Below are 25,906 nucleotides of genomic sequence, written 5' to 3'. Positions count from 1 at the left end.
CATGCCCAGAACCTTGTGTACTAGATCAGTACAATATCAACCATTACAAACAGTGTGGGCTTCAAAGTGTCACATTGAACTTTTCCTGTTCTAGACCAGATCCCATTATTTTCCTGACATTGTCTCTTTCCTACTATAAAGACTGGTATTTGGAAATCAGTTTCTAGATATGAGACTTCATCATCACACTAAGATGTTTTTCAATGAGCATGTGCATAAATATGCATGTCTAAATGATGACCTCAGTGAAACTTCCTCTGATACAAACCCCAGAGCATCAACATTCTCCTGATTATTGTTTCTTCTCTCTGACTCTCCTCCCTGTGAGACTTCTCCTGACATCAATATACTTTATCTTCTACTCCATCCTACAGTATATACCAAACAGGCTCAGAATCAAATCTGTAATATCAGGGCCAATAACAGAGTCATGTTTAGGACTATGTTGAGCATCATTTATTTTTCAGTTTTAGATTATATACTTTCTAGTTTACTGTTACACAAAACTCTCTCTTCAGAAATTACTTGAATTATTATTTTTGTTTACTGCTGTGGTTATTTTTAACATTTTAATATAGATGTAAGAATCTGTTTCTTGGTTAGTATTCAGAAGTCAGAATTTCACTTTCTTCATCCTTTGGAGTTCACATCTGTTAGTAGAAGTGTTTCAATGTTAAAAGTTATTGAAGGGTTGCAGCCACAATCAGGGAAGGTATTTGATTCTCAGTCAATCATCTCCATAAACACACACACACACACACACACACACACACACACACACACACACACACCTAGGAGTGAACTTACTCATCTTTTCGGGGCTCTTAATCTGAGAAATGTCAAAAATCACACACCAGGACTGATCAGAGAAATATCACTCTGCAATTGCCTTCAACCTATCTTATCCATCTCTTCTAGATATCCATTCATGCTACTTTGTCCTTATTGTTTGTATTCATTTTTCTCACTTATTATAGCATAGTAAGTAACATCCTCTTTTCTGCATCTATACTTGCATTTGTCACTTGACAGTGTACAATAGAAATCAGTTTAGATCAGCTTAAATGCCACATACATTATTTACCGGAGCATTATTTTACCTCACTGTGTCAGCTAAGTATGCTTTATTCAGTCAGGCATCTACTGATAGACGCTTAACTTTTTCTCATGTGGTACAGCAACTATGAAGACTATAAGCAAAAACCTTATTTTAAATCAAATGTCACACTCTCCCTCATTTTAAGATCTATTACTGAAATCAGAAAAATTCAGAAAAGGGTGATGATCTCTCAGCTGAATAACGCATGTATATTTGCTTGGGTGGTAGAGGGGAGATAGTTGTCACCTTGACAGGGTGTAGAATAATCTAAGACAAGGCTCCAGTCACACTAGTCGAGGAATGGTTAGCTTTAGGTTAGTCTCTGGATATAGCTATGGGTAGTTATCTTGAGTCATTTAAATAAGGTGAGAAGGCTCATCCACTGTTGGTGTCATCATTCACTGGGTTTGGATACTGGACTGTATAAAAGGAGAAAATGAGTCAAGCAAAAACATTCATCTCTCTGCTTCTTAATACTTCACTCTCCTGCTACCATGTTTTCCTTGCTGTGCTATATTGGAACCTTGAATTGTGAGACAAAAGAAACTCTTCCTTCTTTAATTTACATTTTTCGAAATATTTTATTATAGCAGTAGAAAAGTTACAAGACAGCAAGATATTATACAGAAGTTTATGTGCCATTCTTATCAAATGTAACATATGTAGCTTTACAGAAAGAATAGATACAGGCATTGCTTTTATTTTCATTAATATGAATGAAACCTGGAGGAGTTAGAAAAGTCTTCCCACATAGGATGTCATGTAACAGAGACAATGCCATTTACGTTGTGACAGGCTTGGGGGTATGAGTATTAACTGAAAAGTGAGTTAAAATTCTATTGTCTCTGAGCTTTCTTTTTCCAAGTTCCTTCAGAAAGAGCACAAGCAGAATAGGCAGACAGTTTTCCTTTTACAAATAGCTGTCTGCAGGCTGGGAGATATTTGTATAGAGGAGAATCTTATCATGTAGGTATGAGGACCAGAGTTTAGATTTCCACAACCTACATGAAAAATCTTAGCAGTTGCAGTGGCCCATCAGTAATTCCAGTACTCAGGAATCAAATACATAGGATTACTAGGAAAATTTGTTAGGTGGGATAACATAATTGGTGAATTACCGGAACAGTGAGAAGCCTGATAGAACAATTAAAAATGCCACCTGTTGCCAACAACCATGTGAACCCACACAACTATACGTACACATACTTATGTACATATACATGTATAGAGCTCACAGAAAGACACAGAGAAAGAGAGAAACAGAGATAGAGACAGCAAGAAACAATAATCTTTTGGTCTTATAAAAGCAAATGTAGATGGTGCTCTTTACTACAATTTCTGAAATTGAAGACAAGACCTTTGCATTTGATTGAATCTCAGGAAGTCCCGTGTGTGATATCTTCAAATGGAAGATTAAGGGCTTTGGGTTATAAGTTTAGAGAGTTTACCACCTTTAATACACATGGTGAAGTATAGAGGAGGTATTATTTCTTATTTTTAATTATGGAAAGCTGAGGTTGTGGAAGATCAAGGCTCAATATTACCATCATTCTATAGTGAAAATGACACAAGTTGGAACTAAAGTGAAACATAGGTAAATTTCCAGTTTCATCTCCACGCTGCACCTAGATAGTCTGCCACAAAAATCTTCCAATACTTCACTGAAACTTCTAAGACATAACTCCATTGGTAGAGTGCTTACTCTGCTTACAGGAATCTCCTGGTAGTACTTTCAGTATTGTATAAAGAAAGCAGTGGTAGGCTATGTCTATGACGTGCATGGGAGAGGTGGAGACAGGAATATCAGAAATTCAAGTTTATTTTTGGCTACATAAGAAGTTCAAAGACCAACAAGTTAGTTCAGTGAGTAACTGCTAAGCTTGATGACCTAAGTTTAGTCTCAGGGACTTACAAGGTAGAGGAAAAGAACCAAGTCCTACAAGTTGTCCTTTGACCTTCCTAAGTGCATTGTGGCATGTGAGTGCCTAGATACTTCCTATCTCACAGATGTGCACACACATATCATGATATATTTATTTTTATGTTGTGAGTATAAGCATTTGTTTGTTTTTGTGTACAAATATTATGTGTATTCCTGGTGCTCATAGAAACCAGAAGAGGCTTTCATATTTCCTGGAACTTGAGTTTCAAAGGGTTACAATTAAACTTGGATCTTCTGCAAGAGTAGCAAGTGCTCTTAACTACTGAGTCATCATCTCTCCAACCTCCTAAAGAGAACTACTTTAAAAAAGAATAGTTCATGATCAGCTTAGGTGACAAGAGACCATGACAAGGTTCTCAAGAAAGAAAGAAAGAAAGCAGAGACTTGTAAGACCACTGAAAGAACCACACACAGCATCACTGCTCTCTTCTCAACTTATAATGTGTAATTTGACTTGAAAACTCTCTCTTCATGCCACAAAGATAAAACAGGAATGATCAATAGGAAAAATGGCTGGTCCTGGACCTGAATCGTCTATCCTCCATGTTTACTTTCTCAAATATATACCTCAATGAGAAAGCAATGTAAAAATTCTTTTCCCTTGAGCCAATCACTATAAAGATTCCTAAACAGGGTCTCATGTACCCAGGCTGGTCTTCAATGCACTGTGTAGCTGAGGATAATTGAATGCCTGATTCTCCTGGCTTCTATTTAAAGTGCAGAAATCAAAAGGATGTACCACCAGATCTAGTTTATATGTGGCTGGGGATCAAACCCTTATCTTCATTCATGAGAGGTAAGCATACTGCTGAGTTAAACCTCAGCCCCCAGCTATACACTCTAGAGCTCAGGGTCCACAGTTTTATTACACTAGGAATCCTCATGCTAGCCTTGTGTGTGTCACTAACAGACAGCTCTGTACATCCTAGACACATAACCTTTTTTCTTTTATCACACAGCTACCAAATATGATTCAGTATATGTGGAATCTAATCCACCACCTTGTTACACCATAAAACAGATTTCCTAGGTCTCTTTGATCATGCCATCTACTTTAAAGCAAGGGGAACAGAAAAATAACTCACCAAAAAGGCACCTAAAAAGTAAAGGCTAGAGTGAAGTGAGAGGATAAATCTCAGTCAAGTAGGTTGTCTGGAAGTCGTAAATGTGGCTGGCACAGGCAGGTAGAAGAGTGATGATGGATGCGATACTGTGTACATCACAGCTAATGCAAGAAGTGCAGTGGTCTGGAACTGATAATGCATGCTCCTATCAAAAAGAGCAGCCTGTTCTGAAAGCAGCTGGCTGTGGTAGGTACAGCAGGCAAGGAAGCATTCCTACCTAAGCAGCTGGGTTGATACTCTTGGGAGAAATAACATCTCTTGGTAGACCTTTATGGCTTTTAACGAAGGTAGAAATTGCTTTACGCTGTCATCCTTCCCATTATAAAGGTTGACGAGAAAGTGGGTTTTACAGCATAGGTTCCTGGATTTGTTTATAATAGTAAAATGATCTGGATTAGTCTGTGCTAACATTATCTTTTCATCTCTGATTTTTATTAATTATTTGGGTCTTATCCCTCTGTGTTTGGTTAAGTTTGTCAAAACTATTAACGTTTTAAAGACCCAACTATTATTGATTAATGATTTGCACTTTCTTGTAGTCTCTATTTCATTTATTTCCATCATAACATTTATTATTTCTTGCTTCACACTGGGTTTGCAATTGGCTTCTTGTTTTTCTAAAGAGTAAAGAAGCATCATTAGGTTGTTTACTTTCGATCTGATTTCCTAATGCTAGAACTTATCACTATGTAATTTTCTCTAAGTACTGACTGCCTTAGCTATGTTTCAGAAGATCTGATAGATTGTACTACCATTTTCAGTTGTTTCGAGGATTTAAAAAAGTTCCTCTCTGATTTCTTCAGTTTGTTCATTCAATATTTTTCATTAAAATGTTATTGCTGCACTAAAAAACTCGTCAAGTTGTATTTATTATATATATATATATGTATATATATATATAACAGTAATAAAATAAAGAAGTATACCAATTTACTGGGGAAATAGCTCAATACCTGAAATTCTTGCCACGTAAACTTGAAGACTGGAGTTCGTATTCCCAGAACTGTTACTAGCCCCATGTTGAAGATCCATCTGCCGGGGTCTAGTCTCAATATGTTTGTACATTCCAAGATAGGGCCATATGGATTAGAAGTATTGGACAGATTAAACAGAGATTCAAAAGAAATAGACAGAGACACAGAGTAGAGTCAGGAGGGCATCCCAGTGAATACTGAATCTATCCGTATTTATTTTTTATATGCTTTATATACCCCATTACAAAGGGGGGGGCAAAAGACTTCTTTGTCAAGTTACAAAAAGCAAACAAAGCAATCACCTCTTCTATACCTGAAGCATCCTGAGTAAAGTATTATGTTGTTTAGGCAGGACATGCAGCACTCACAGCCTAGGCCAAGCGTTCTGTAGGCAGCCATACCCTACAGAGTCAAATCTCCTGTTGTAACCTTAAAGAATAGGCCCAAACTCTCTGACCTTTGATCAAGGTAGAATGAATCCATATTCCTGGGCTCCAACACAGAACTCATGTAAATGACAGGTGAGAATGGTGGCTCACCTGTATTTCCATATTGGGAAAGGAGCAAGAGTCCCCCAGAGCATTTTGACTACCATTAGTAGACAGATAGAAAGCTCTGGGTTTGATTGAGAAAACTTTGACTTAATGAATAAGTTGAAACAGTGATTAAGCAGGGGGAGAGCCTTGGACTTCCCACAGGGCAGTGCACCCTGACTTCTCTTAGGATTGGAGGGGAAGAAGGGAGGGTGAGTAGGGGAGTGGGAGGGAAATGGGAGGAGTAAAGGAAGTGGAAATATTGAATGGTATTATTTAAAAAGCAATAATAGCAATTAAAAAATGAAAAAAGAATAAAAATAATGATTCCCAACATCAAGCTTAGGCCTCCATATGTAAAACATACATAGGCACTTGGACCCCTGCTCATACATAATTCCATATTCATGAAAATATACATGCAAACATTCATATAGACAACATAGTGGAAAACAAAAATGTATTTTTTAGTCTTTAAGGATGTTTAGCTTCTCGAGTCTCTCTTGCTATTCAGTCCTCCTTTTATTCCAGTAACCTTTCAAATAACCCTGGAATAGCTTTGGCAGAATGGCTTACTGGTTTCATAGTTGAAAACACATCAAGAGCCATGAACGTTTTAGGGAGAACTTCTAGTCTGAGTTGGCTCTATGTTTTGATCCAATCTGTGTGTCCTTATTTATTGCTCATAGCTCTTCATGCTAGATACTGCCTAGCTAAAAGATTAATAGACTGATACTTGGGGAGCTACCCTACTTCTTCCAGGGATTTAATGGTTAGTAGATATAGTCCTTGAAGCTAGATCTAATAATGTAACCCTCTATCACATATGCCTCTGGAAAACATGGAATCTCAGGCCAAGTCAATGTTATTTACCCATTATTATTTATAAGTTAAATTGAGAGACAAGGTACAAACACAAAAAGTTAGATAAGCATCAATTCAAAAGGATGGGAGACATCAAAAGTATATCATGAGTAGACAGTGAATAAGTAGAGACAGTTTTTTAAGGGCTATTTAAACTTGCTTTACCCTTGGCATAAAAAAATTCACTTTGTCAATATGCATAACGGTATCAGAAGTGACCCCCTGAGACCTTAATATAGATTTGTTTTATTACAATTGGAGAATAAGTGAATTGGCACACTGTTTAAAGGAACATAAGTAGCTCCCTACAGTGATCTCAGTTCAATTAAGCAGGGTATTGACAATCGGTAGATTTCCATTCTTTCCAAGCACTGTGATAGGAAAAACGTCAATATGTTTTTGACTGTGCAGAGACAGATATATGTACAAAATATAACTTTAATATTCATAGGTATTTCTTGTTCCTTTCTCTCTTTAAATAATTTTTCTTTTGTCTGTTCTTCATTCTGAGTGGTATCCTCATGGTAACAGATGAACAGTGGATAGCATCTATAATTACTATTATTAATAGCAATGATAATAATACCTATTAGATGTAAGGGGAGAAAAATACGAAAAGGAATTGAATTGTGACTCTCTATGTAAACAATTTATAGCTCCCAAAATGAGAGCTAGTGGAACTAGGTAGAATGTCTAGTGACCTATTCTGGAGGACTGATTTACTGGGGCACTGAAAAGGAACAATTTTACAAAGGAATTGTTAAGAAAGAATGTTCCAGAATGTCCTGTTATGGCTAGTAATCACACTCTTTCTGCACTATCTTCTTTACTTTGGATGCCTTTGGGGTGTGTGTGGTGTGTGTGTGTGTGTGTGTGTGTGTGTGTACATATGTGTTCATGTGTGTGCTGGAATGTGTGGAATCCAGAAGATAACTTCACATACTATTTCTTTTGTTTTGTGACGCAAAAATACTCATTGGCCATGAGAATCTACTATTTCAACCTCCACATTCTGGAAATACAAACACATGCCACATCATCTAATTTTATCACACAGGTTTGGGGCTCTAATTCAGGTCCTCAGGCTTGAGTAACAAGCACTTCACCCAATATGTCATCCAGCCCCTTTATGCACAAAGCTTATTATTTTAATTGAGATCATTATACAAAACATACACAAAAGAGTAGCTTTGAAATTGCCCAATAAAAATTGTCAAGATGAATTCATCTATTCATGCAGTAGATATTATTCCATAGGGTTTCAACCTAAACCTAATATCTTGTATTTCATAGATGAAAATTTCTTCTTTTCAGTTAGCCCTGTTTAACACTGAGGACTGTGACAACTGGCCAGGCTTGACTGAAACTCCATCCCCTTCATTTATCTCCAGCAAATTGCCTGGAATTCCTCATTTAGTTGTAATATTCAAGACATTCATAACAATTAGAAACATTGGTCACTCTTACACAACCTATATTGGTTGCTTTTCTATTGCTGTGATAAATCTCTACAACCATGGCAGTTTATAATAGAAAGGATTTAATTGGTCTTCTTGTTTCAGAGGATTAGACTCCATGAAGGTGGAGCAGGTGCGTGGTAACAGAAACAGCTGAATTTTCACATGTCAAAACTATAAGCCAGAATCAGATACCACCCTGGAAATGGTGGGATACCTATGAAGCCTCAAAGCTTATCCCTGTGGCACACCATCCCTTCCAAGGCCACATTTCCCAATTCTTCCCAAATACTTCTACCAAATGGAGGGCAAATATTCAAACAATGATTGTACAGGAAGCATTGTCATTTAAACTACTACATTCTATACACTGAATCCCACAGGCTTGTGACCATATCTCATAGTTTAAAATGCATTTATTACAGTGTTGAAAATCACTACAATTATTTGCAGCATCTACACTTTTAAATTCCAAAGTCTTTTCTGAGCTTAAAAGCAATCCCTTAATAAAACATCCTATAAAATCAAATAATACAATTGCATACTTCTAACATATAACAGTACAGAATACACATGACCATTCTAAAATATAGACTATAGAGAACCCAGCTCAAGGGGTTTCAGAGGAAAACAATATTAGCAACTATGCTAGAGACTATTCTTGCATATTTAGGCAGAGTGTGGCTGCTTTCTGCCTTTGTCCTACAAATCTTTCTGAGGATAAACTCAAAAGGAATTGGTGAATTTCTTTGACAAAGAAGATTTAAGGACATGTTATCATTATGGAAGCAGCATAAAGAAATACTGGACCAAAGCAAAACTGAAAGCCAGCAGGAAAAACTCCAAATCTTATAGTTTCATGTCTAGTGTCAAAGAGCTTAGATAATTCTCCTCTTCCAGTTTTGCTGTGGCAACATAAATCTCTCTTTCATAGCAGGTTTCTACTGCCCATGTTCATCTCTTGTGGGCAGATATCCATGACTTTGGAGACTCAAGCATTTTGAGATATTTAACAAAATTTATGTTTAACTTTCTCTGATGTGGGATTCCCCTCTTTATGCTGTGAATATCAATGGTTAATAAAGAAACTGTCTTGGGACTGTACAGGGAGTAGAAGTAGGCTGGGAAAACTAAACTGAATGCTGGGAGAAGGAAGGTGGTGTTAGGGAGAAGCCATGTAGCCCTGCCTGAGACAAGCCACAACCTTACTCAGTAAGCCACTATCACATGGTGATACACATATTACTATAAATGGGTTAAATTAAGATGTAAGAGTTAGCAAATAAGAAGCTAGAGCTAATGGGCTAAGCAGTGATTTAAATAATATAGTTTCTGTGTGATTATTTGGGGCTGAGCAGCCAGGAACCAACAAGTGGCTCCTTGCAACATTTCTCGCCTTTCAGAATAGCCTCTTTGGGCCACTTGTTCACTCCCAGACTGTATGCATGGACTTCTCTGTAACACATTGCCCTCGGTGGTTCTTTTTAACAGTGGAGGAAGGATCCAGAACACTTTTGCTCTTTTATCTTTCATAACACTAAAACAAGAACATATGAATGCTACTACTAAGTTTCATTGACAAATTGAGTTGGAGTCTGATCATACTGAATAACAATTGAAACATCTGTTCTTATTGCTTTTTAGGAGCAGAAAACAACTTAGGCCTTTTTTTTTTCACAAATTGGAAGCCTGTCTGTATGAGGTCCTGCCCTGAGGACATCCTTCCTTTTATTCCAATGCAGATTTGGCCTTTAGTTAATCTCTCTCTCTCTCTCTCTCTCTCTCTCTCTCTCTCTCTCTTCAACTTAAGCCTTAACTCCAACCTTACATTCTGTAGTATCCACTTTCTCTACATTTCTAAAAAAAAAAAAAATAATAATCACAGCCAACCCTGTCAGAACAACAGCCCACTTCCTTGTTCTGATTTCTTTGTTTGTCAGTTATTTTTCTTTTTTTTTTAATTGAGAAAAGGAAAAAAGTTTCCCTCTCCTCCCAGCCTCCCATTTCCCTCCCCCTCCTCCCACCCTGCTCCCCCTCCCCCAACTCCTCTCCCCCTCCCTCTCCAGTCCAAAGAGCAGTCAGGGTTCCCTGCCCTGTGGAAAGTCCAAGGTCCTCCCCCCTCAGTCCATGTCTAGTAAGGTGAACATCCAAACTGGCTAGGCTCCCACAAAGCCCGAACGTGAAGTAGGATCAAAACCCCATGCCATTGTCCTTGGCTTCTCATCAGCCCTCATTGTTCACCATGTTCAGAGAGTCCGGTTTTATCCCATGATTTTTCAGTCATAGTCCAGCTGGCCTTGGTGAGCTCCCAATAGATCAGCCCCACTGTCTCAGTGGGTGGGTGTGCCCCTCGTGGTCCTGACTTCCTTGCTCATCTTCTCCCTCCTTCCGCTCCTCATTGGGACCTTGGGAGTTCAGTCCAGTGCTCCAGTGTGGGTCTCTGTCTCTATCTCCATCCATCACCAGATGAAGGTTATATGGTGATATGCAAGATATTCATCAGTATTGCTATAGGATAGGGTCGTTTCAGGTTCCCTATCCTCATCTGCCCAAGGAACTAACTGGGGACATCTCCTTGGGCTCCTGGGAGCCACTCTAGGTTCAAGTCTCTTGCCAGCCCTAAGGTGGCTCCCTTAACTAAGAATTGTGCTTCCGTGCTCCCCTATCCAGCCATCCTTTATCCCAATTATCCTGTTTCCTCACGTTCCCCCAGTCCTCCCCTTCTCACTTTTCTCTCCCCATCTCCCCTTACCCCCAACCCACCCCACCCCCAAGATCCCACTTACCCCCCCCCCCGGCAATTTTGTCTACTTCCCATAGGCAAGAGGATAACTATATGTTTTTCCTTGGGTTCACCTTCTTATTTAGCTTCTTTAGGTTCACCAATTGTAGACTCCGTGACCCTTATTTATGGCTAGAAACCAATTATGAGTGAATACATCCCATGTTCATCTTTTTGGGTCTGGGTTACCTCACTCAGTATAGTGTTTTCTATTCCCATCCATTTGCATGCAAAATTTGAGAAGTCATTGTTTTTTACTGCAGCATAGTACTCTACTGTGTATATATTCCACACTTTCTTCATCCATTCTTCCATTGAAGAACATCTAGGTTGTTTCCAGGATCTGGCTATTACAAATAATACTGCTATGAACATAGTTTAACAAATTTTTTTGTCATATGATCGGGCATCTCTTGGGTATATTCCCAAGAGTTGTATGGCTGGGTCCAGTGGTAGGTTGATCCCGAATTTCCTAAGAAACCGAAACACTGATTTCCAAAGTGGTTGCACAAGATTGCATTCCCACCAGCAATGGATGAGAGTACCCCTTCCTCCACAACCTCTCCAGCAAAGGCTATCATTGGTGGTTTTGATTTTAGCCATTCTGACAGGTGTAAGATGATATCTCAAAGTTGTTTTGATTTGCATTTCCCTGATTGCTGAGGAGGTTGAGCATGACCTTAAGTGTCTTTTAGCCATTTGAAGTTCTTCTGTTGAGAATTCTCTGTTCAATTAAGTGCCCATTTTTTAATTGGGTTAATTCGCATTTTAAAATCAAGTTTCTGACAACTAACATCAAATTAAACGGAGAGAAACTAAAAGCCATCCCACTAAACTCAGGAACATTGCAAGGCTGTCCACTCTCGCCAAACCTCTTCAATATAGTGCTTGAAGTTCTAGCAATAGCAATAAGACAACATAAGGGGATCAAGGGGATTCGAATTGGAAAGGAAGAAGTTAAACTTTCGTTATTTGCAGATGATATGATAGTGTACATAAGCGACCCCCAAAACTCCACCAAAGAACTTTTACAGCTGATAAACAGCTTTAGTAATGTGGCCGGATACAAGATCAACTCCAAAAAATCAGTCGCCCTCTTATACACAAATGATATGGAAACAGAGAAGGAAATAAGAGAAGCTTCACCTTTCACGATAACCACAAACAGCATAAAAATATCTTGGGGTAACTCTAACCAAGGAAGTAAAAGAGCTATTTGACAAGAATTTTAAGGCATTGAAGAAAGAAATTGAAGAGGATACCAGAAAATGGAAGAACCTCCCCTGCTCTTGGATTGGGAGGACCAACATAGTAAAAATGGCAATTCTACCAAAGGCAGTTTATAGATTCAATGCATTCCCCATCAAGGTCCCATCAAAATTCTTCACAGATATTGAGAGGATAATAATCAACTTTATATGGAAAAACAAAAAACCCAGGATAGCCAAAACAATCCTATACAATAAAGGATTGTCTGGAGGCATTACCATCCCTGACTTCAAACTCTATTACAGAGCTACAGTAATGAAAACAGTGTGGTACTGGCATAAAAACAGAGAAGTCGACCAATGGAATCATATAGAAGACTCGGATTTTAACCCACAAACCTATGAACAACTCATTTTCAATAAAGGAGCTAAAAGTATACAATGGAAGAAGGAAAGCATCTTCAACAAATGGTGCTGGCACATCTGGATGTCAACCTGTAGAAGAATGAAAATAGACCCATATCTATCACCATGCACTAAACTCAAGTCCAAATGTGATGGAGGAAGGTCATTGGCTAATAAAGGAACTGCCTTGGCCCACCCATTTTATTGGTTGGAACATAGGTAGGTGGAGTAAACAGAACAGAAGTCTGGGAGGAAGAGGAAGTGAGCTCAGACTCGGCAGCTCTCCTCTCGGGAGCAGACACCTCAGAGAGAAGCCATCTCCTGGCTCCTGGGCAGACACATGCTATGAAGCTCTGACCCAGGATGGAAATAGGCTAGAATCTTCCCGGTAAGCGCACCTAGGGGCGCAACGCAGATGATTAGAAATGGGCTAAATTAATATGTGAGAATTAGCCTAGAAGAGGCTAGATAGAAATGGGCCAAGCAGTGATTAAATGAATACAGTTTGTGTGTTGTTATTTCAGGGGCATAAGCTAGCCAAGCAGGCAGCCAGGGTGCTGGGGACGCAGCCCCGCCGCTCATATTACTACACAAATGGATTAAAGACCTCAGTATCAGTCCGAACACACTGAACCTGATAGAAGAGAAAGTGGGAAGTACCCTACAACAGATGGGCACAGGAGATCGCTTCCTAGGTATAACCTGAGCAGCACAGACATTAAGGGCAACATTGAATAAATGGGACGTACTAAAACTGAGAAGCTTCTGTAAAGCAAATGACACTGTAACTTTTTGTAAGACAAAAAGGCAACCCGCTGACTGGGAGAAGATCTTCACCAACCCCGTAACAGACAAAGGTCTGATCTCCAAAACATATAAAGAACTCAAGAAACTAGACTTTAAAATGTCAGTTACTTTTCAGTTGCTGTAATAAAAACACATGATCAAGGCAACTTACAAAAAAAGCACTTGATTGGACTTAACAGTTTTTTTTAGGTTTAGAGTCCAAAACCATGGCAAAACCATGGCAAAGAAACAGCTGAGATTTCACATCTCAAAACTGCCAGCAGTAAACAGGTATTTCACTGGGCATGGTGGGAAATTTTGACACCTCGTAGCCCACCCCTGTGACACACCTCCTTCACCAAATCCATACCTTCTAATCCTTCCCAAAGTATTCTACCAACTGAGGACCAAGTATTCTAACATATGAGCCTATGGGGGCCATTCCCACTCAAACAACCACAACAATTTTATCCCCAACTTTTAGAAAAGTTGGAAAATGCATTTTGTCATGAGTATCCTTGGCATCCAATTACTCATCATACCCTTGGCCACAAAGGCATAATATTGTGTATATTCTAGAAAATTTCATAACTCTGTGGGAAAACAGTTGAATGCTTTTTTGGTTCACATAATTCTATATGGTGACAACTGTGAATGATACTTTAGAAGCTCATCATGCAGATTCCTTGAAGGGCATAATTTGTAAAATATATATATATATAGTGGAATCCCTGGTGTTTACCAAGACACAGGGATCCTTATTTCTCATACCATTTCATTAGGCTGAATGGTGTCTTATGCAAGTTAATACTTAAATGGTTTATCTATAAGACTATTGTTTTATTTTGCTTTTGTATATAAGTGCATGGTTATGACTGTCTAGGTAAATATATGTATTCAAATGTATGCATACATGTAGAAGCCACAGAACAAATTTCGGTGTCATTCCTCACCTTTTTCTTTTTCCACATCCTGGAACTCACCACATTTGCTAAATTTCCAGGCAAGTAATCTCCAGGAATCCAACACACCCAAGTTTTTAGATTAAAAGCACATACTATGATATATACCCATTGTCCACCTCAATTAGACAAAGTCATGGCCTCGGTAAGTCCACACAGACTCACCTTAGAAGAGTGATAATGATGAAGCTCTGTCTTGAATAATGTGATTGTGTAACACTGGACAGTCAAAGTAGTAGAAGCAACTCAACTGGATAAAACAAGTAGAAGCAGCAAAATGTTAGCAAATTGTAAAGTACAAATTTTCTTGAGGAATTTCAAGATAATCAGGAGAGAGAAAATAAAGATATATGAGGTTATTACAGTGTGATTAACACTGGGGAAGGTGGGAATAATTGGTCCTGTGTAGCAGCAATGATGTTATAATCAATCTTTCATGCCTTGTAAGCTCATTTGAAGAATAATCTTTGCACCCCCCAACTCTGAGGAATGACATTCTGGTTCACTTTCTGATGTTGTAGAACGTTCTAATGTGGGAGTGCCCAACCTCTTACCACTGTGATGGGTTTTACTGACAATTACCCTGGAAGGCATGCAGCCTATTAGCAGCAATTGTACATGCCTGTAACATAAATATTAGGCACTCATTTGATTGTCATGTAGCATGTTATGTGCACTGGTAATACATAACTTCAAAATAAAATGACACTATCGTGGGGGCACAGAGTAATATTAATGCCAGTAATATCATGAGATATCGCTGTTGAAATGTTGCTATAATGGCTTTATAGTTGTAATGATTTGTCCAGGGCCCTTTCATAGAAAGTATTGAACAGACATGCTGTTTTAATCACTTACATGCTTCTATAGTAAATGATATGTTTAACCAAAGCAACTTTAGGAAAGAAACATATGTTTGACTGACAATGGAAAGATATAATCCATCATGGGGAATGCATGGCATTGGGGCTTAAGACTGCTGCTCATGGTACATTTGTAATAAAAAAGCAGGGAGACCTCTCTTGAGACACCTGGTCACACTGCATCTGTAGAAGGCTTGAGACTTCTGGTAACACTGCTTCTGAGGTAGGGAAGCAGAAAGATAGGGATGAATGCTGGTGCTCAGCTAACCTCCTCCTTTTTGTGCAGTCCAGGATTCTAACCTATGGAATATTGCTGCTTCCTTTAAAATGGGCTTTTCTTCCTCAACTAGTCTAATCTAGAAATTTCAGCAGAGATATGCCCAGTTTATCTCCTAGATGATTGTGGTTTCTGTCATGTTGACAATAACTATTTGGTATCACACACGTACACCAAAACTCTGACTCCAAAATCCACACAAGAACTTTCACTGCCCCATTGATGCAATCAAGCATCAGCTTCACAGGTCCATTTTAATTAAAGTAATGGGGTAGTCCACAGAGGAGTCAACCTAGGTAACAATGCCACCTTGTTTGTATGTGCACAAGGCTACTTAGAGTTAATCCTGTGATATGAGTATCCCACAAGGAAAACCAGGTGTGAGTATGGGTTATATGTCCTCATCTCCAATCTTTATCCTAACACTATGCTTAAAGCTAAACTTGTGATGCCTATTAACTATGTTATGGGGAGCAATGTGGAGCCATGAATAGTTCTATTTTATCCTCTGTACATTATACATACCAAAAGTGCCAAGTATTATTTCAAATTTACTCCCCATTCAAGATCTAGAGGAAGAATTGGCAACATGAGCATATTTAAAATGAACATTCAACTCTGATACAGTTTCCATCTCCATTTTGGCCAAAGACAGAACATGATTCATTTAAAGTAATTAAATGAATAAACAGTCACATAAATACGTAAAGTTGAAAATGTACATCCAATATAGAAAGAAATGTCAAAGCAACGATTGAGTGATGATATTTGGACTAGTTTTATAACCAAGTTGGATACATGGAAAATGTAGACAAGTTAAGTACTGATAGATGATAGGTTGATAGGTAGGTGATATAGATAGATAGATAGATAGATAGATAGATAGATAGATAGATAGATAGCAGACAGAAAGATGGATGAATGATATTAGACATACAGATCAATAATAGATCACTGACAATTGGTAGATAGTAGATAAATTATAAAACATTGCTAAATATATGATAGATAGATGGTAGTGAGAATGAGTAATTGTTAGGAAGTCTTTGAAACAAAACTAGCCAAAGCAATATAGTTTTCAAGTAATCATTTCTCACCATGGTCTTCATTCTTTGATGTTTTATTATATCTGTCATATCTTTAAAATTATTCCATAATGTCTGAAATATTACCTAGCATGGGGAAAGAAGCTTTGGGGCTACATTAATATACCTTAGAAATAAACTTCAACCTTCTTATAAATATTATGTCCATTTCAAAGCTGTCCATTTTTATTTTTCATTCTATAACATCTTTTCATTGAATAATATCTTTTTGCTATCTTTATCACCTTTGTGTATATTCTCCTTGTACTGGATAGTTTCATGTCATCTTGACACATGCTAGAGTCATCAGAAGACAGTGCCTCTGATCAGAAGAGAGATTTGAGAAAAGATCTCTGTAAGACTGGTCTATAAGTAAGCCTGTAGGGCAATTTTTTAATTAGTGATTGATGGAAAAGGACCGTGCTCATTATGGGTGTTACCAACCCTGGGTTTTTGGTCCTGGATTCTATAACAAAGCAGGCTGAGGAAGACATATGGAGCCAAGTCATTAAGTAGCACTCCTCTATGGCCTCAAATCATCTCCTGCTTCCAGCTCCCTGCCTCGTTTGAGTTCCTGATCTGACTTACATTGATGGTGAACAGTGATTCGGAAGTATAAGCAAAGAAAACCCTTTTATCCACAACTTGCTTTTTGGTAGCAGTGTTTCATCTCAGTAATAGAAACTATAATCAAATCAGACATTAAAATCATTTTTGAAGTTTCAGGTGAATCTGTTAACAAAATGGGCATTCGGGTAACTTCCGTAGCACTATGGGTTTATGTTATTTTTATTTTAGGAGTAAAGATTCAATATAATTAGTTTTTTTCACTAGAATTTACAGAAGAATACAGTCCTATTTCAAAACAACAAAGCACATGTCTTTCTGGAGATACTATGCTTATCAATTAGCTGGTTTGGGAAACTGTTCCTAGGATGATTCACAGTCACTCAGCATAATGCAAGTGCATGGTATAATGGCTATTACTAAGGAAACAGTTAAAACCAAATCATTTCTTTTGTCTTCTAATATACTGAGACTGAGGTGTGAGGAGATGAAATAACTTCTCCCAGATGGCAGAAAGAATTGGTGGAAAGAATTAGCACAGGATGGCCGCACAGCGAGGTCTTTCCCCTTTTATTTATTTTTAGTGAAACCACACAACGGCTCTAATCTTATAATAACATTTGCCTTCAACATGCTTCCTGTCAGTGTTCTCTAGTAGAAATGCTGTGGGTTATTGCTTTTCTTTATGGGCCTTTGTTTCCCCATTTGTAATACTAAGAGGGTGGAAGAGGGAAGAAACCACATGATTGCTCTGCTCAGTTCCTTTTCTGCCCTTTGAATCTATGAAGAATAGTGTTGCAATTATGTGGGTAAGATTCTCAGATGGGCTTTTCAAGCCTTCCCATTTCCTCCTCTGCTTTGATGTGAGGATGTTCAGAATTAATTTCCATGCCAAGATGCAGTAAGTGCTTCCACTCAAGTTAGCACAATATCCTACAGACATTCCACATAGTCCCTGCAACTTTAAGATTTATTTATTTTTATTTCTGTCCCTGTGTGTCTATGTGTGAGTGTGTATGTTCACTTGTAAGTAGAGTTTCCTCAGAGTGGAGAGAGGAGCATTGTATCCCCTGGAACTGGAGTAATAGAGGTGTTTATGAGCCATCTAACGTGGGGGCTGGAATGGAACATGGGACCTCTGTACGGCAGGTAGACTGTCTTAACTGCTTTGACAGCTTTTCTGCACATTTGCAGCCCTGCTGTCAGCCTGTGTACTGGCCACTGATGCCCTGGTTTCATTCTCATATGCTGTCATTGATTAAAACCCCAAGTTTAGGGAAGGGAAGTGCCCTAAGTTTCATACTGGCAAAAATGGCTTTCAAGAACAGAGCTCTCTGTATTTAAAACCATATTCCCCTCTTCCCACTAACTTTAATTCCTCCTTACCTTGTTTTTTTCATTTTTATTGAAAGAATGGCACGTCTCTGCACATTTTCAATATAAAAAATCAAGATAACTTTTTATATATGTGCATATGAATGTTGTTTTTGCCAGGGTTCTTCAAGGGAACAGAAAGGTGGCATATGTATATGGAATTTATTAGAGCATCTTACAGGCTGTGGTCTAGCTAATCCAGCAATGACTGTTGACCAGTAGAAAGTCCAAGAATACAGAAGTTGTTCAGTCCATGAGGCTGAATGTCTCGATTTTTTTTAGTAATCACTAGAATCCTGAAGAAGTTAACTCTCATGCCAGTAAATGGACTTTCCAGCAGAAGTGAGGCCAGGCAGGTAAAAAGCAAAAACTCTCTTATCTCCATGCACTTTATATAGGCTGCCACCAGAATCCATGGCTCAGATTAAAGATGGTCATCCCACATCAAAAGATTCCCACTTCAAACAATTCAATACAGAAAAATTCCTCACAGGTGTTCCTAAATACTTGGTTTTACTTAATTTTAAATGGAATCAAATTGACAACCAAGAACAGTCATCATACATGTTTGTGCATGTATGTGTATGCTTGCACATATTCAGAAGCCAGGGGGAACCTCAGGTATCATCCCATAGATGTTATTCATCTGATTTTTCCATTGGATATTAAAAGAATGTGTGTATTTATGCTTGGAGTGGGGCTGGTAGCTGTGCATGTGGGTGCAAACGCCTGTGGAAACCAGAAGAGAGCACTCGACCCTCCTAAAATGCATCAGAGATAGTTGTAGATAACTAATGTGGGTTTTCTGTAAAAGCAGTATAGTCTCTTAACTGAGCCATTTTCCCAGCCTGTTTTTGTTCCTAAGAAAAACTCTCATTGGCCTGGGGGTCTCTAAGGAGGCTAGGCTGTCTAGTCAATAAGACCAAGGGGTCATCTTCTCTCTGTCCATGACCAGCACTATAATTACAAGCTTGTGTCGCTATCCCCAGTAATTTTTAAAATGTCACTTCAAGGCTTAATTTTCAGGTCCTTATGCCTACATAGCATTGTTTCATCTCTGATAATGATGGGTTGTTTTAAATATGCTTATGATATATAGTTGTTGTTGTTGTTTTCAACCTATTTAATTGTTCTTTAAGAAATTACCCCTGATATCGTGTTTATTCTAAACTTACATAGATATTTTGTCCCTATCAAAATTTCCTATACAATGTAGTATAACTACTGTTTACATAGCATTTATCTTTTATTAGGTATCAAAAGCAACATTGGGATGATTTAGAGTATATGCTAGGTATATGACTATGCTATTTTCTGTGAGAAAGCTGAGCACCTGTAGACTTTGATATACTTTAGAATGTCTTTGAACAGTCTCCCCAGGGATAAGGAGAGAGATTGTATTGGTCAATTTTAAATGAATAATTTACATTAAATATATAGTGTAAAGCCCGTGGAATAAAGGCTCATAAACATAACCCCTAATACTATTTGCCCCCATATTAACTTGAGATAGAGCCCTATAAGAACCAAAATTCTTGGCTCTTGCTTTAAAGAATAGAATGCCTTGATACCATTGTCTGTATAGAGGCTTCAGGGGAGATTTCATCGTACCTTGAGTAACCCACTGTTTATGTCCTTTTCTCTGAACTTCCATTCTTACTTCTCCTGCTTCACATTGTTGTCTATGCAGAGGACAAGATCTGGATGACAGTTCAGCACAACAGCACAGAGCTGACTCGGGTACAGGGTTCCAACCCTGAGAAACCCTATTCCATGACCTTAAACTATGGTGCCAGTATGGAGCAGCTGGAGGCTCTTATTGACGGCTCAGAGCACTGTGAACAGGAGGTGGTATATCACTGCAGGAGATCTCGCCTTCTTAACACACCAGGTAAGGTTCTGCCCTTCTTTATGGTACTCTGAAACCCACATGGCAATACTCTGTGTTTTTCCTGGCACAAGCCAGAGTTGTTGAAAAAGTGCAAATCTCAATTTAAAAAATGTCTTCAAATGATAATTCTCTTAGTGAGTGATGTGGTAGGGCCAAGCCAATTATGGGTAGTATTACCTCTGGGTCCATAGTCCTAGGATATATAAGAAAAACAATAAATAAAAATAAACCTGACAATGCCAGGAGAGAGCAAACCTTCAGTTCATGTTTCCTGGTTCCTGCCCTGACTTATCTCAGTGATGGAGTGTCACTTGAGAATCGTTAAGCTTTCCTTCCCAAGTTCTTTCATCATTGGGTTTTATGACAATAGAAATACTAGCTAAGACATCCAAAGAGAGGGATATTTGACAAGAAAATGACTGCAACATATTTGTTCGTTCTGCTTCAGGAGAAGATGTGACTCAAAGAAGATCACAAATCTTGGCTTTGATATTGAGGGAGGTCTATTGAGTCTGTACTTATCTCTACATCTTCAGAATGACATAGTAATAATACCCACCCTCATCAGCTGTGGAGATGAAGAGATCTTTGTCAGAAATGCATTTGAAGACAGGGCATTTGAGCTTGATATGGAAAGGATGATAATTGAACATTGTTGGAGAGGAAAGATGGCATCAGAGTTATCAAATATTCCAGTTCCTACACACAAAAGTTATGTCTAAAATAATGGATATCTAAGGAGTAAGCACTGAGCAATAAGGCCAGCAAGACAGGCAGAGACTTCTCTGTGTTCACAGAATTTCTGTTTCTTGAAGAAGAGAGATTTTAGTGGATATGAAAGTAAATTTTTATTTTAATGAATTAAGCAGCAGTTAAAATGGGGTTTATCAAGTAGCATTCATTTTCGTTTAACTTGCTATGTAGCTGAAAATACCTTAAATTTTTGGTCAACATGCTTTCACCTCTGGAGTGCCGAGAATACAGAAGTGTGTTTGTTTTCTTCCCTGCAATACTGGCCTTCAAGTTCAGGGCTGTTGTGCATGTTTGAAAATCACTTTACCAAGGGAGACGTCCCTAGCCCTGAGGCTTCATTTCAGAAGAAAAAAAACCCACAATGGCTAACTCCTTTTATGTTCGTCCAGTTCTGTTGTTTTATGGTGAATGAATGATTTGGTTATTATGTGTGAATCTAGTTATCTCTCTTGCTGTTGAGATGTAACGCTGAACAAAGTATCCAGAAGAGAGATTGCCTTTGTTCATAGTTTAAAGGCCACCATGCCAGGGAAGGCATGGTGGTAACAGAATGATGGCCGAGGGTAACAGGAGCATGGAACAAATGCCTGCTCATCTCCTAGAGGACCAGGAGGCAGAGAGGGTAATAGTAACATTCAGCTAGGCTTTTCCATTTTCCTTTTCATAAAATGCATAGACGGTTTGACATACTAGAGTCTATGTTACCCTGGCTGGCACAGAACACTGTATATAGAACAGATTAGACCTGGACTCATAGAGATCTATGTGTATCTTCTTCTTGAGTGTTGAGATGGAAAGTATGTGCCACTCAGCCCATATGGAGTCATTCATTAACACCAACATTAATTCATCCTCAAGGCCACAAGGGTATCGGGTGTCCAAGGTAGAGTTATCGCATCCTATCATGAAGTTTAGTATCCAGTGGCTAGTGTTTGCAGGTTTAGAGTGGCTGGGGTGAAATAGAGACAGAAATGTCAGTAACGCATGGGTGGGAGACACCTGACTAAGTACACCGCACTGCCTGACTAATCTAGAATCTTCAAGGGAAGATACTGTTCCACCTAAGTGAATTTTCCAGATTACTGTCACTTATCCCTTTAAACGCTGAAAATATTTTCAAAGAAATTTTAACTATTTGAAATGGAAATCTTTTTCCAATGGATTACATGCCTCCTTGCCTTCTTAAACACAGAACTCAGAACAGAAAATGGGACCCTTATTTTGATGACTCAGGATCATCACTGTGAAATCAATTCCAGCATGGATTCAGCCATGCTTGTCAGGCTGATAAGATCAGTGCTGCCTCTCCGTGTTCCTTTTCTTGCATTCCATTCCCCACACATCGGTAGACTTGGTTCACTATCTGTCTCTGTGAGTAGGTCTCTGTCCCCTGATGATTAAAATGAACTCATACCACCTAAGCTCTTCTCAGGATGTCTGGATCTAGGAACTGCCCTCCTGTCTTTTAATTTTTCTTGTCCTTTTCCAATGTTCGTGTTCAGGTGAAAAAATAGAAGTTTTCCCTGTCTTACTTTGGGTCTTTCCTCAAGGACTGACAGTCATGTCAACTATGTTATGTTATCTCCTTTATTTATTTATTTGTGCATGCATGCACGCACATGTGGGTGTGTGTGTGTGTGCTGTGCACACATGACTAGAGTGCCCTCGGAGGTTATATTTAACAACCCGCCCATCAGTCAATTATAGGCTGTGGTGAGCCACCCTATGTGGGTGTATAGCACTCATGTCCTCTGTCAGACTGGGGCACGTTTGCCGCTGAGCCAGTTAACTCTCCAGTCCCTGTTATTCCTTTGTGTGCATGCATTGTCTTCTTAACTAGATTGTCTTACGTTCTTTGAGTTTAGGTTTGTATAGGAAGAGACTAGATTTGGGAGGGGGACCAGACTGGAAATGATGTCTCAATCTAGTTCTTACCTGACTTGTGTCAGCTTGCTTAGTTTCTACAGTTTAATTTCACCACCTGTTAAATTTACATAAAAAATTAAATTCATTATGATGATAGGATGAAAGAAAGACAAGCAGTCTGAAATTTAGAATGCACCCTGTTTGTCTCAGGCATCCAGTAACCAGTGTCTCTGCTCCCAGTTTGCTTCTCAACAGAAAAGGAGCACAGGGGATGCTATGATGAAGAACAAGCTGAAAGGGAATTTCCTTTCTATTATTTGTTCATTGAAAAAAATCTATACAATGAGTTTCTACCATGTCTACCGCCTCTCCTCCTATTCCTTCAAGATACACATCCAGTACCCATCTAACTTTGTTTCTATTTTTTTTTTGTTTTGTTTTTCGAGACAGGGTTTCTCTGTGGTTTTGGAGCCTGTCCTGGAACTAGCTCTTGTAGACCAGGCTGGTCTCGAACTCACAGAGATCCGCCTGCCTCTGCCTCCCGAGTGCTGGGATTTGTTTCTATTTTTTTAGTACCCATCTAGTCCAGTTCATTCTACCCATATATTCATGGTGCTGTGTCCTTTCACAGCAAAATGATTGATTTCTCAGGGATTACAGCTCATAAGAAAATTGACTCTTTCTCCAGCCACTATCAGTTGCCAACAGCTCCTCAGCTAGGGTCAGAACTTTATGCCTACCTCCCTTCTTTATGCTGGTACTTTTGTCTGGCTTTAGATTGCACAGCTCTTGAGTTCATATGTTCAGCTGTCCCCGTGGTGTCCAGAGAACACTGTTTCATTTTATTCACTCACTAAATTTGAATATTATATTCTTCCTCTCCTATAGTAGTAGTTTGTGAACCTTTGGAGGAGGGCCTGTGATACAGATGTTCCATTTAAAACTGCACTTTGCCCAGGCATGTATTCTATGACCTTGGCTAGTTGAGAGTCTCTATTAATCATCAATTTCTAAAAATAAAAGATTTTCTGAATGGGGTTGTGAGATGAATTAATCCATGGGAATGAGAAGTCATCAGGAGACAGTTTAATACTGTGTACATCTAGCAGAATAATAGTAGTAGGCTCTTAGATGCAGAGATCCACAGTAGAGCAATGGGCTGAACTCCCAAGGCCCAGCTGAAGAGTGGGAGGAGTGAGAATATGAGCAAAGAGATCAATACCATGATGGAAATACCTACTGAAACAGTTTACGTAAGCTAATGGCAGCCCACCAACTATGGCCTGGCAGTGAGGGAAGCAGAATAAGACCAAACTAGGCCCTGTGAATGTGGGTGACATTTGTATGGCTAGGGCAGACTGTGGAGCCACTGGCAGTAAGATGAGGATTTATCCCCACAGCTTTGTTCTGGCTTTTTGGAACTCAGTTCTTTGGATGGATACTTTGCTTGCTTAGATATAGTGGAGAGGGCCTTGGTCTTACCTTACAACAATGTGTTAGACTTTGTTGACTCCTTGCCCTCTATGAGGAGTGGATGGGGGCTGGGATGGGAAGAAGGTGGGGGGAGAGGGAGAAAAGAAAGAAATGGAAACTTGATTTGGCATGTAAAATGAGAAAAGATTGTTTTTAATTATATATATATATATATATATATATATATATATATATTAGTAGGCTCTCTCTCTTAGGACCCATGAACACCGCCCAACAATGCTCCCAGGTTTGTTTTTGATCCTGTGGCAAGGGACTTACATCCACCAGAATGTGGTTGGTTCCTTGCATGGTGTTCTTACCTCTAGAGTAGCAGTGGGCCAGTCTTACCAGATCAACTGGTATTGCATCTTGCAGGGTGCACAGACGGTTAGACAGAAGATATTCTTCTTATCCAATAGGGCCTTACTATCAGTTTCTAAAAGATAGCCAATAGGATTGGCAATAGCCTGTGCCATTTGTGTATTTATAGAGCTCTACTGGCCAACAACTTCAAAAGAAGAAAGCATTTTTTTGAAATTGAGCTTTTTATCTGTAACCTTATAGTGTACAATAGATATATCATTGTCCCACTATAGGTTGACTGTAATTTAATTCCCTCCGTGTGTGTGTGTGTGTGTGTGTGTGTGTGCATGATTATAATTTTTTTGCAGTAGTAGGTAGGGGTAGGTTTCCATTATTATCTAATTGCAAAGTAGTTTAAGAAACAATTCTCAGCCCCATTATAGACTTATTTATCCTGTACATCAGACCAACGAAAGGAAGAACAAATAAGTTTGCTGAGATCCCTTGCAGGTACAGTGCTTTACTGCCAAACCTGAAAATCCGAGTTCAATTCCCAGGATACATATGGGATTAGGAAATAATAAATGCCCACAAGTTATCTTCTGGTTTTTACAAAAATTTTCTAGGACTCCTGGGTGCACAAGAGTACACACACAGACTAAGTAGATAAATAAATTTTATAACATATTTAATAAGCCAACATAATATTACAAATAATTAATTTTTACCAGCCATATTATATCATCTTATATAGGTATTTCAGATAAACAGTCTCCATTTGACATGTACATTCAGATATGTTTTAGATTGGAGCTACAAGAACATTTTTGTACATGGATCCTTGTGAACATATCAGATTATATTTTGAGATAAATACCTTGACATACCATTGCCAGGACAAAAAGTGTATGTATTTTCAAGAATTTTTGCCACTGTGTATCAAGGTGGGGCCAATTTATACCACTGACAATAAAGAGGAACTGTATGCCCATTTATAAGCAATGGATATTAACTTTAACTTCTCATTTCAGTGTTGGTAATTTTATGATTGTAAAACATCACCAAAGAAAGTTGTAAGTAAGTTCTGTGGGAAGTAGTAATTATGCATGCACATATAAGAGACAGGGAGGGAGAAAGAGAGAGAGAATACCTTACTTCATTGATTGCAGTTAACTGATAGTCAGATGTCATGATTAATAAAAACTAGAAAATGGTGCAAATAGCATCTGCAGATGGACTGAAGTTGGCAGAAGGTGTGGAAGAAGTCTTCTCGCCATAGCATTTTCATTGTCTTTTTTCATGGATAATGAAAGAAGGA

The 25,906-nt window shown here is 38.6% G+C and overlaps 1 protein-coding gene across 3 annotated transcripts in view; it reads left to right on the top strand.

Moving 5' to 3' along the window:
• Cntnap5 (contactin associated protein family member 5) overlaps nt 1-25,906 on the top strand; it is a 956,023-nt gene that overhangs the window by 659,941 nt on the left and 270,176 nt on the right. For all 3 annotated transcript variants that reach the window (XR_005974031.1, XM_041648130.1, XM_041648128.1), the window contains exon 13: nt 19,993-20,193. Coding sequence is in view for 2 of the 3 variants with exons in the window: in XM_041648130.1 (XP_041504064.1) it covers nt 19,993-20,193 (201 nt within the window). In the remaining variant the exon portion in view is untranslated. The remainder of the gene's footprint in view (nt 1-19,992; nt 20,194-25,906) is intronic.

The sequence above is a fragment of the Microtus oregoni genome, unplaced genomic scaffold, assembly GCF_018167655.1.
Source record: "Microtus oregoni isolate MIOR12 unplaced genomic scaffold, Mior012 000003F_ref0000135, whole genome shotgun sequence".
NCBI classification, from domain to species: domain Eukaryota; kingdom Metazoa; phylum Chordata; class Mammalia; order Rodentia; family Cricetidae; genus Microtus; species Microtus oregoni.
Note: the sequence above shows the minus strand (reverse complement) of the source record. Positions and strands in the feature narration are given on the sequence as shown.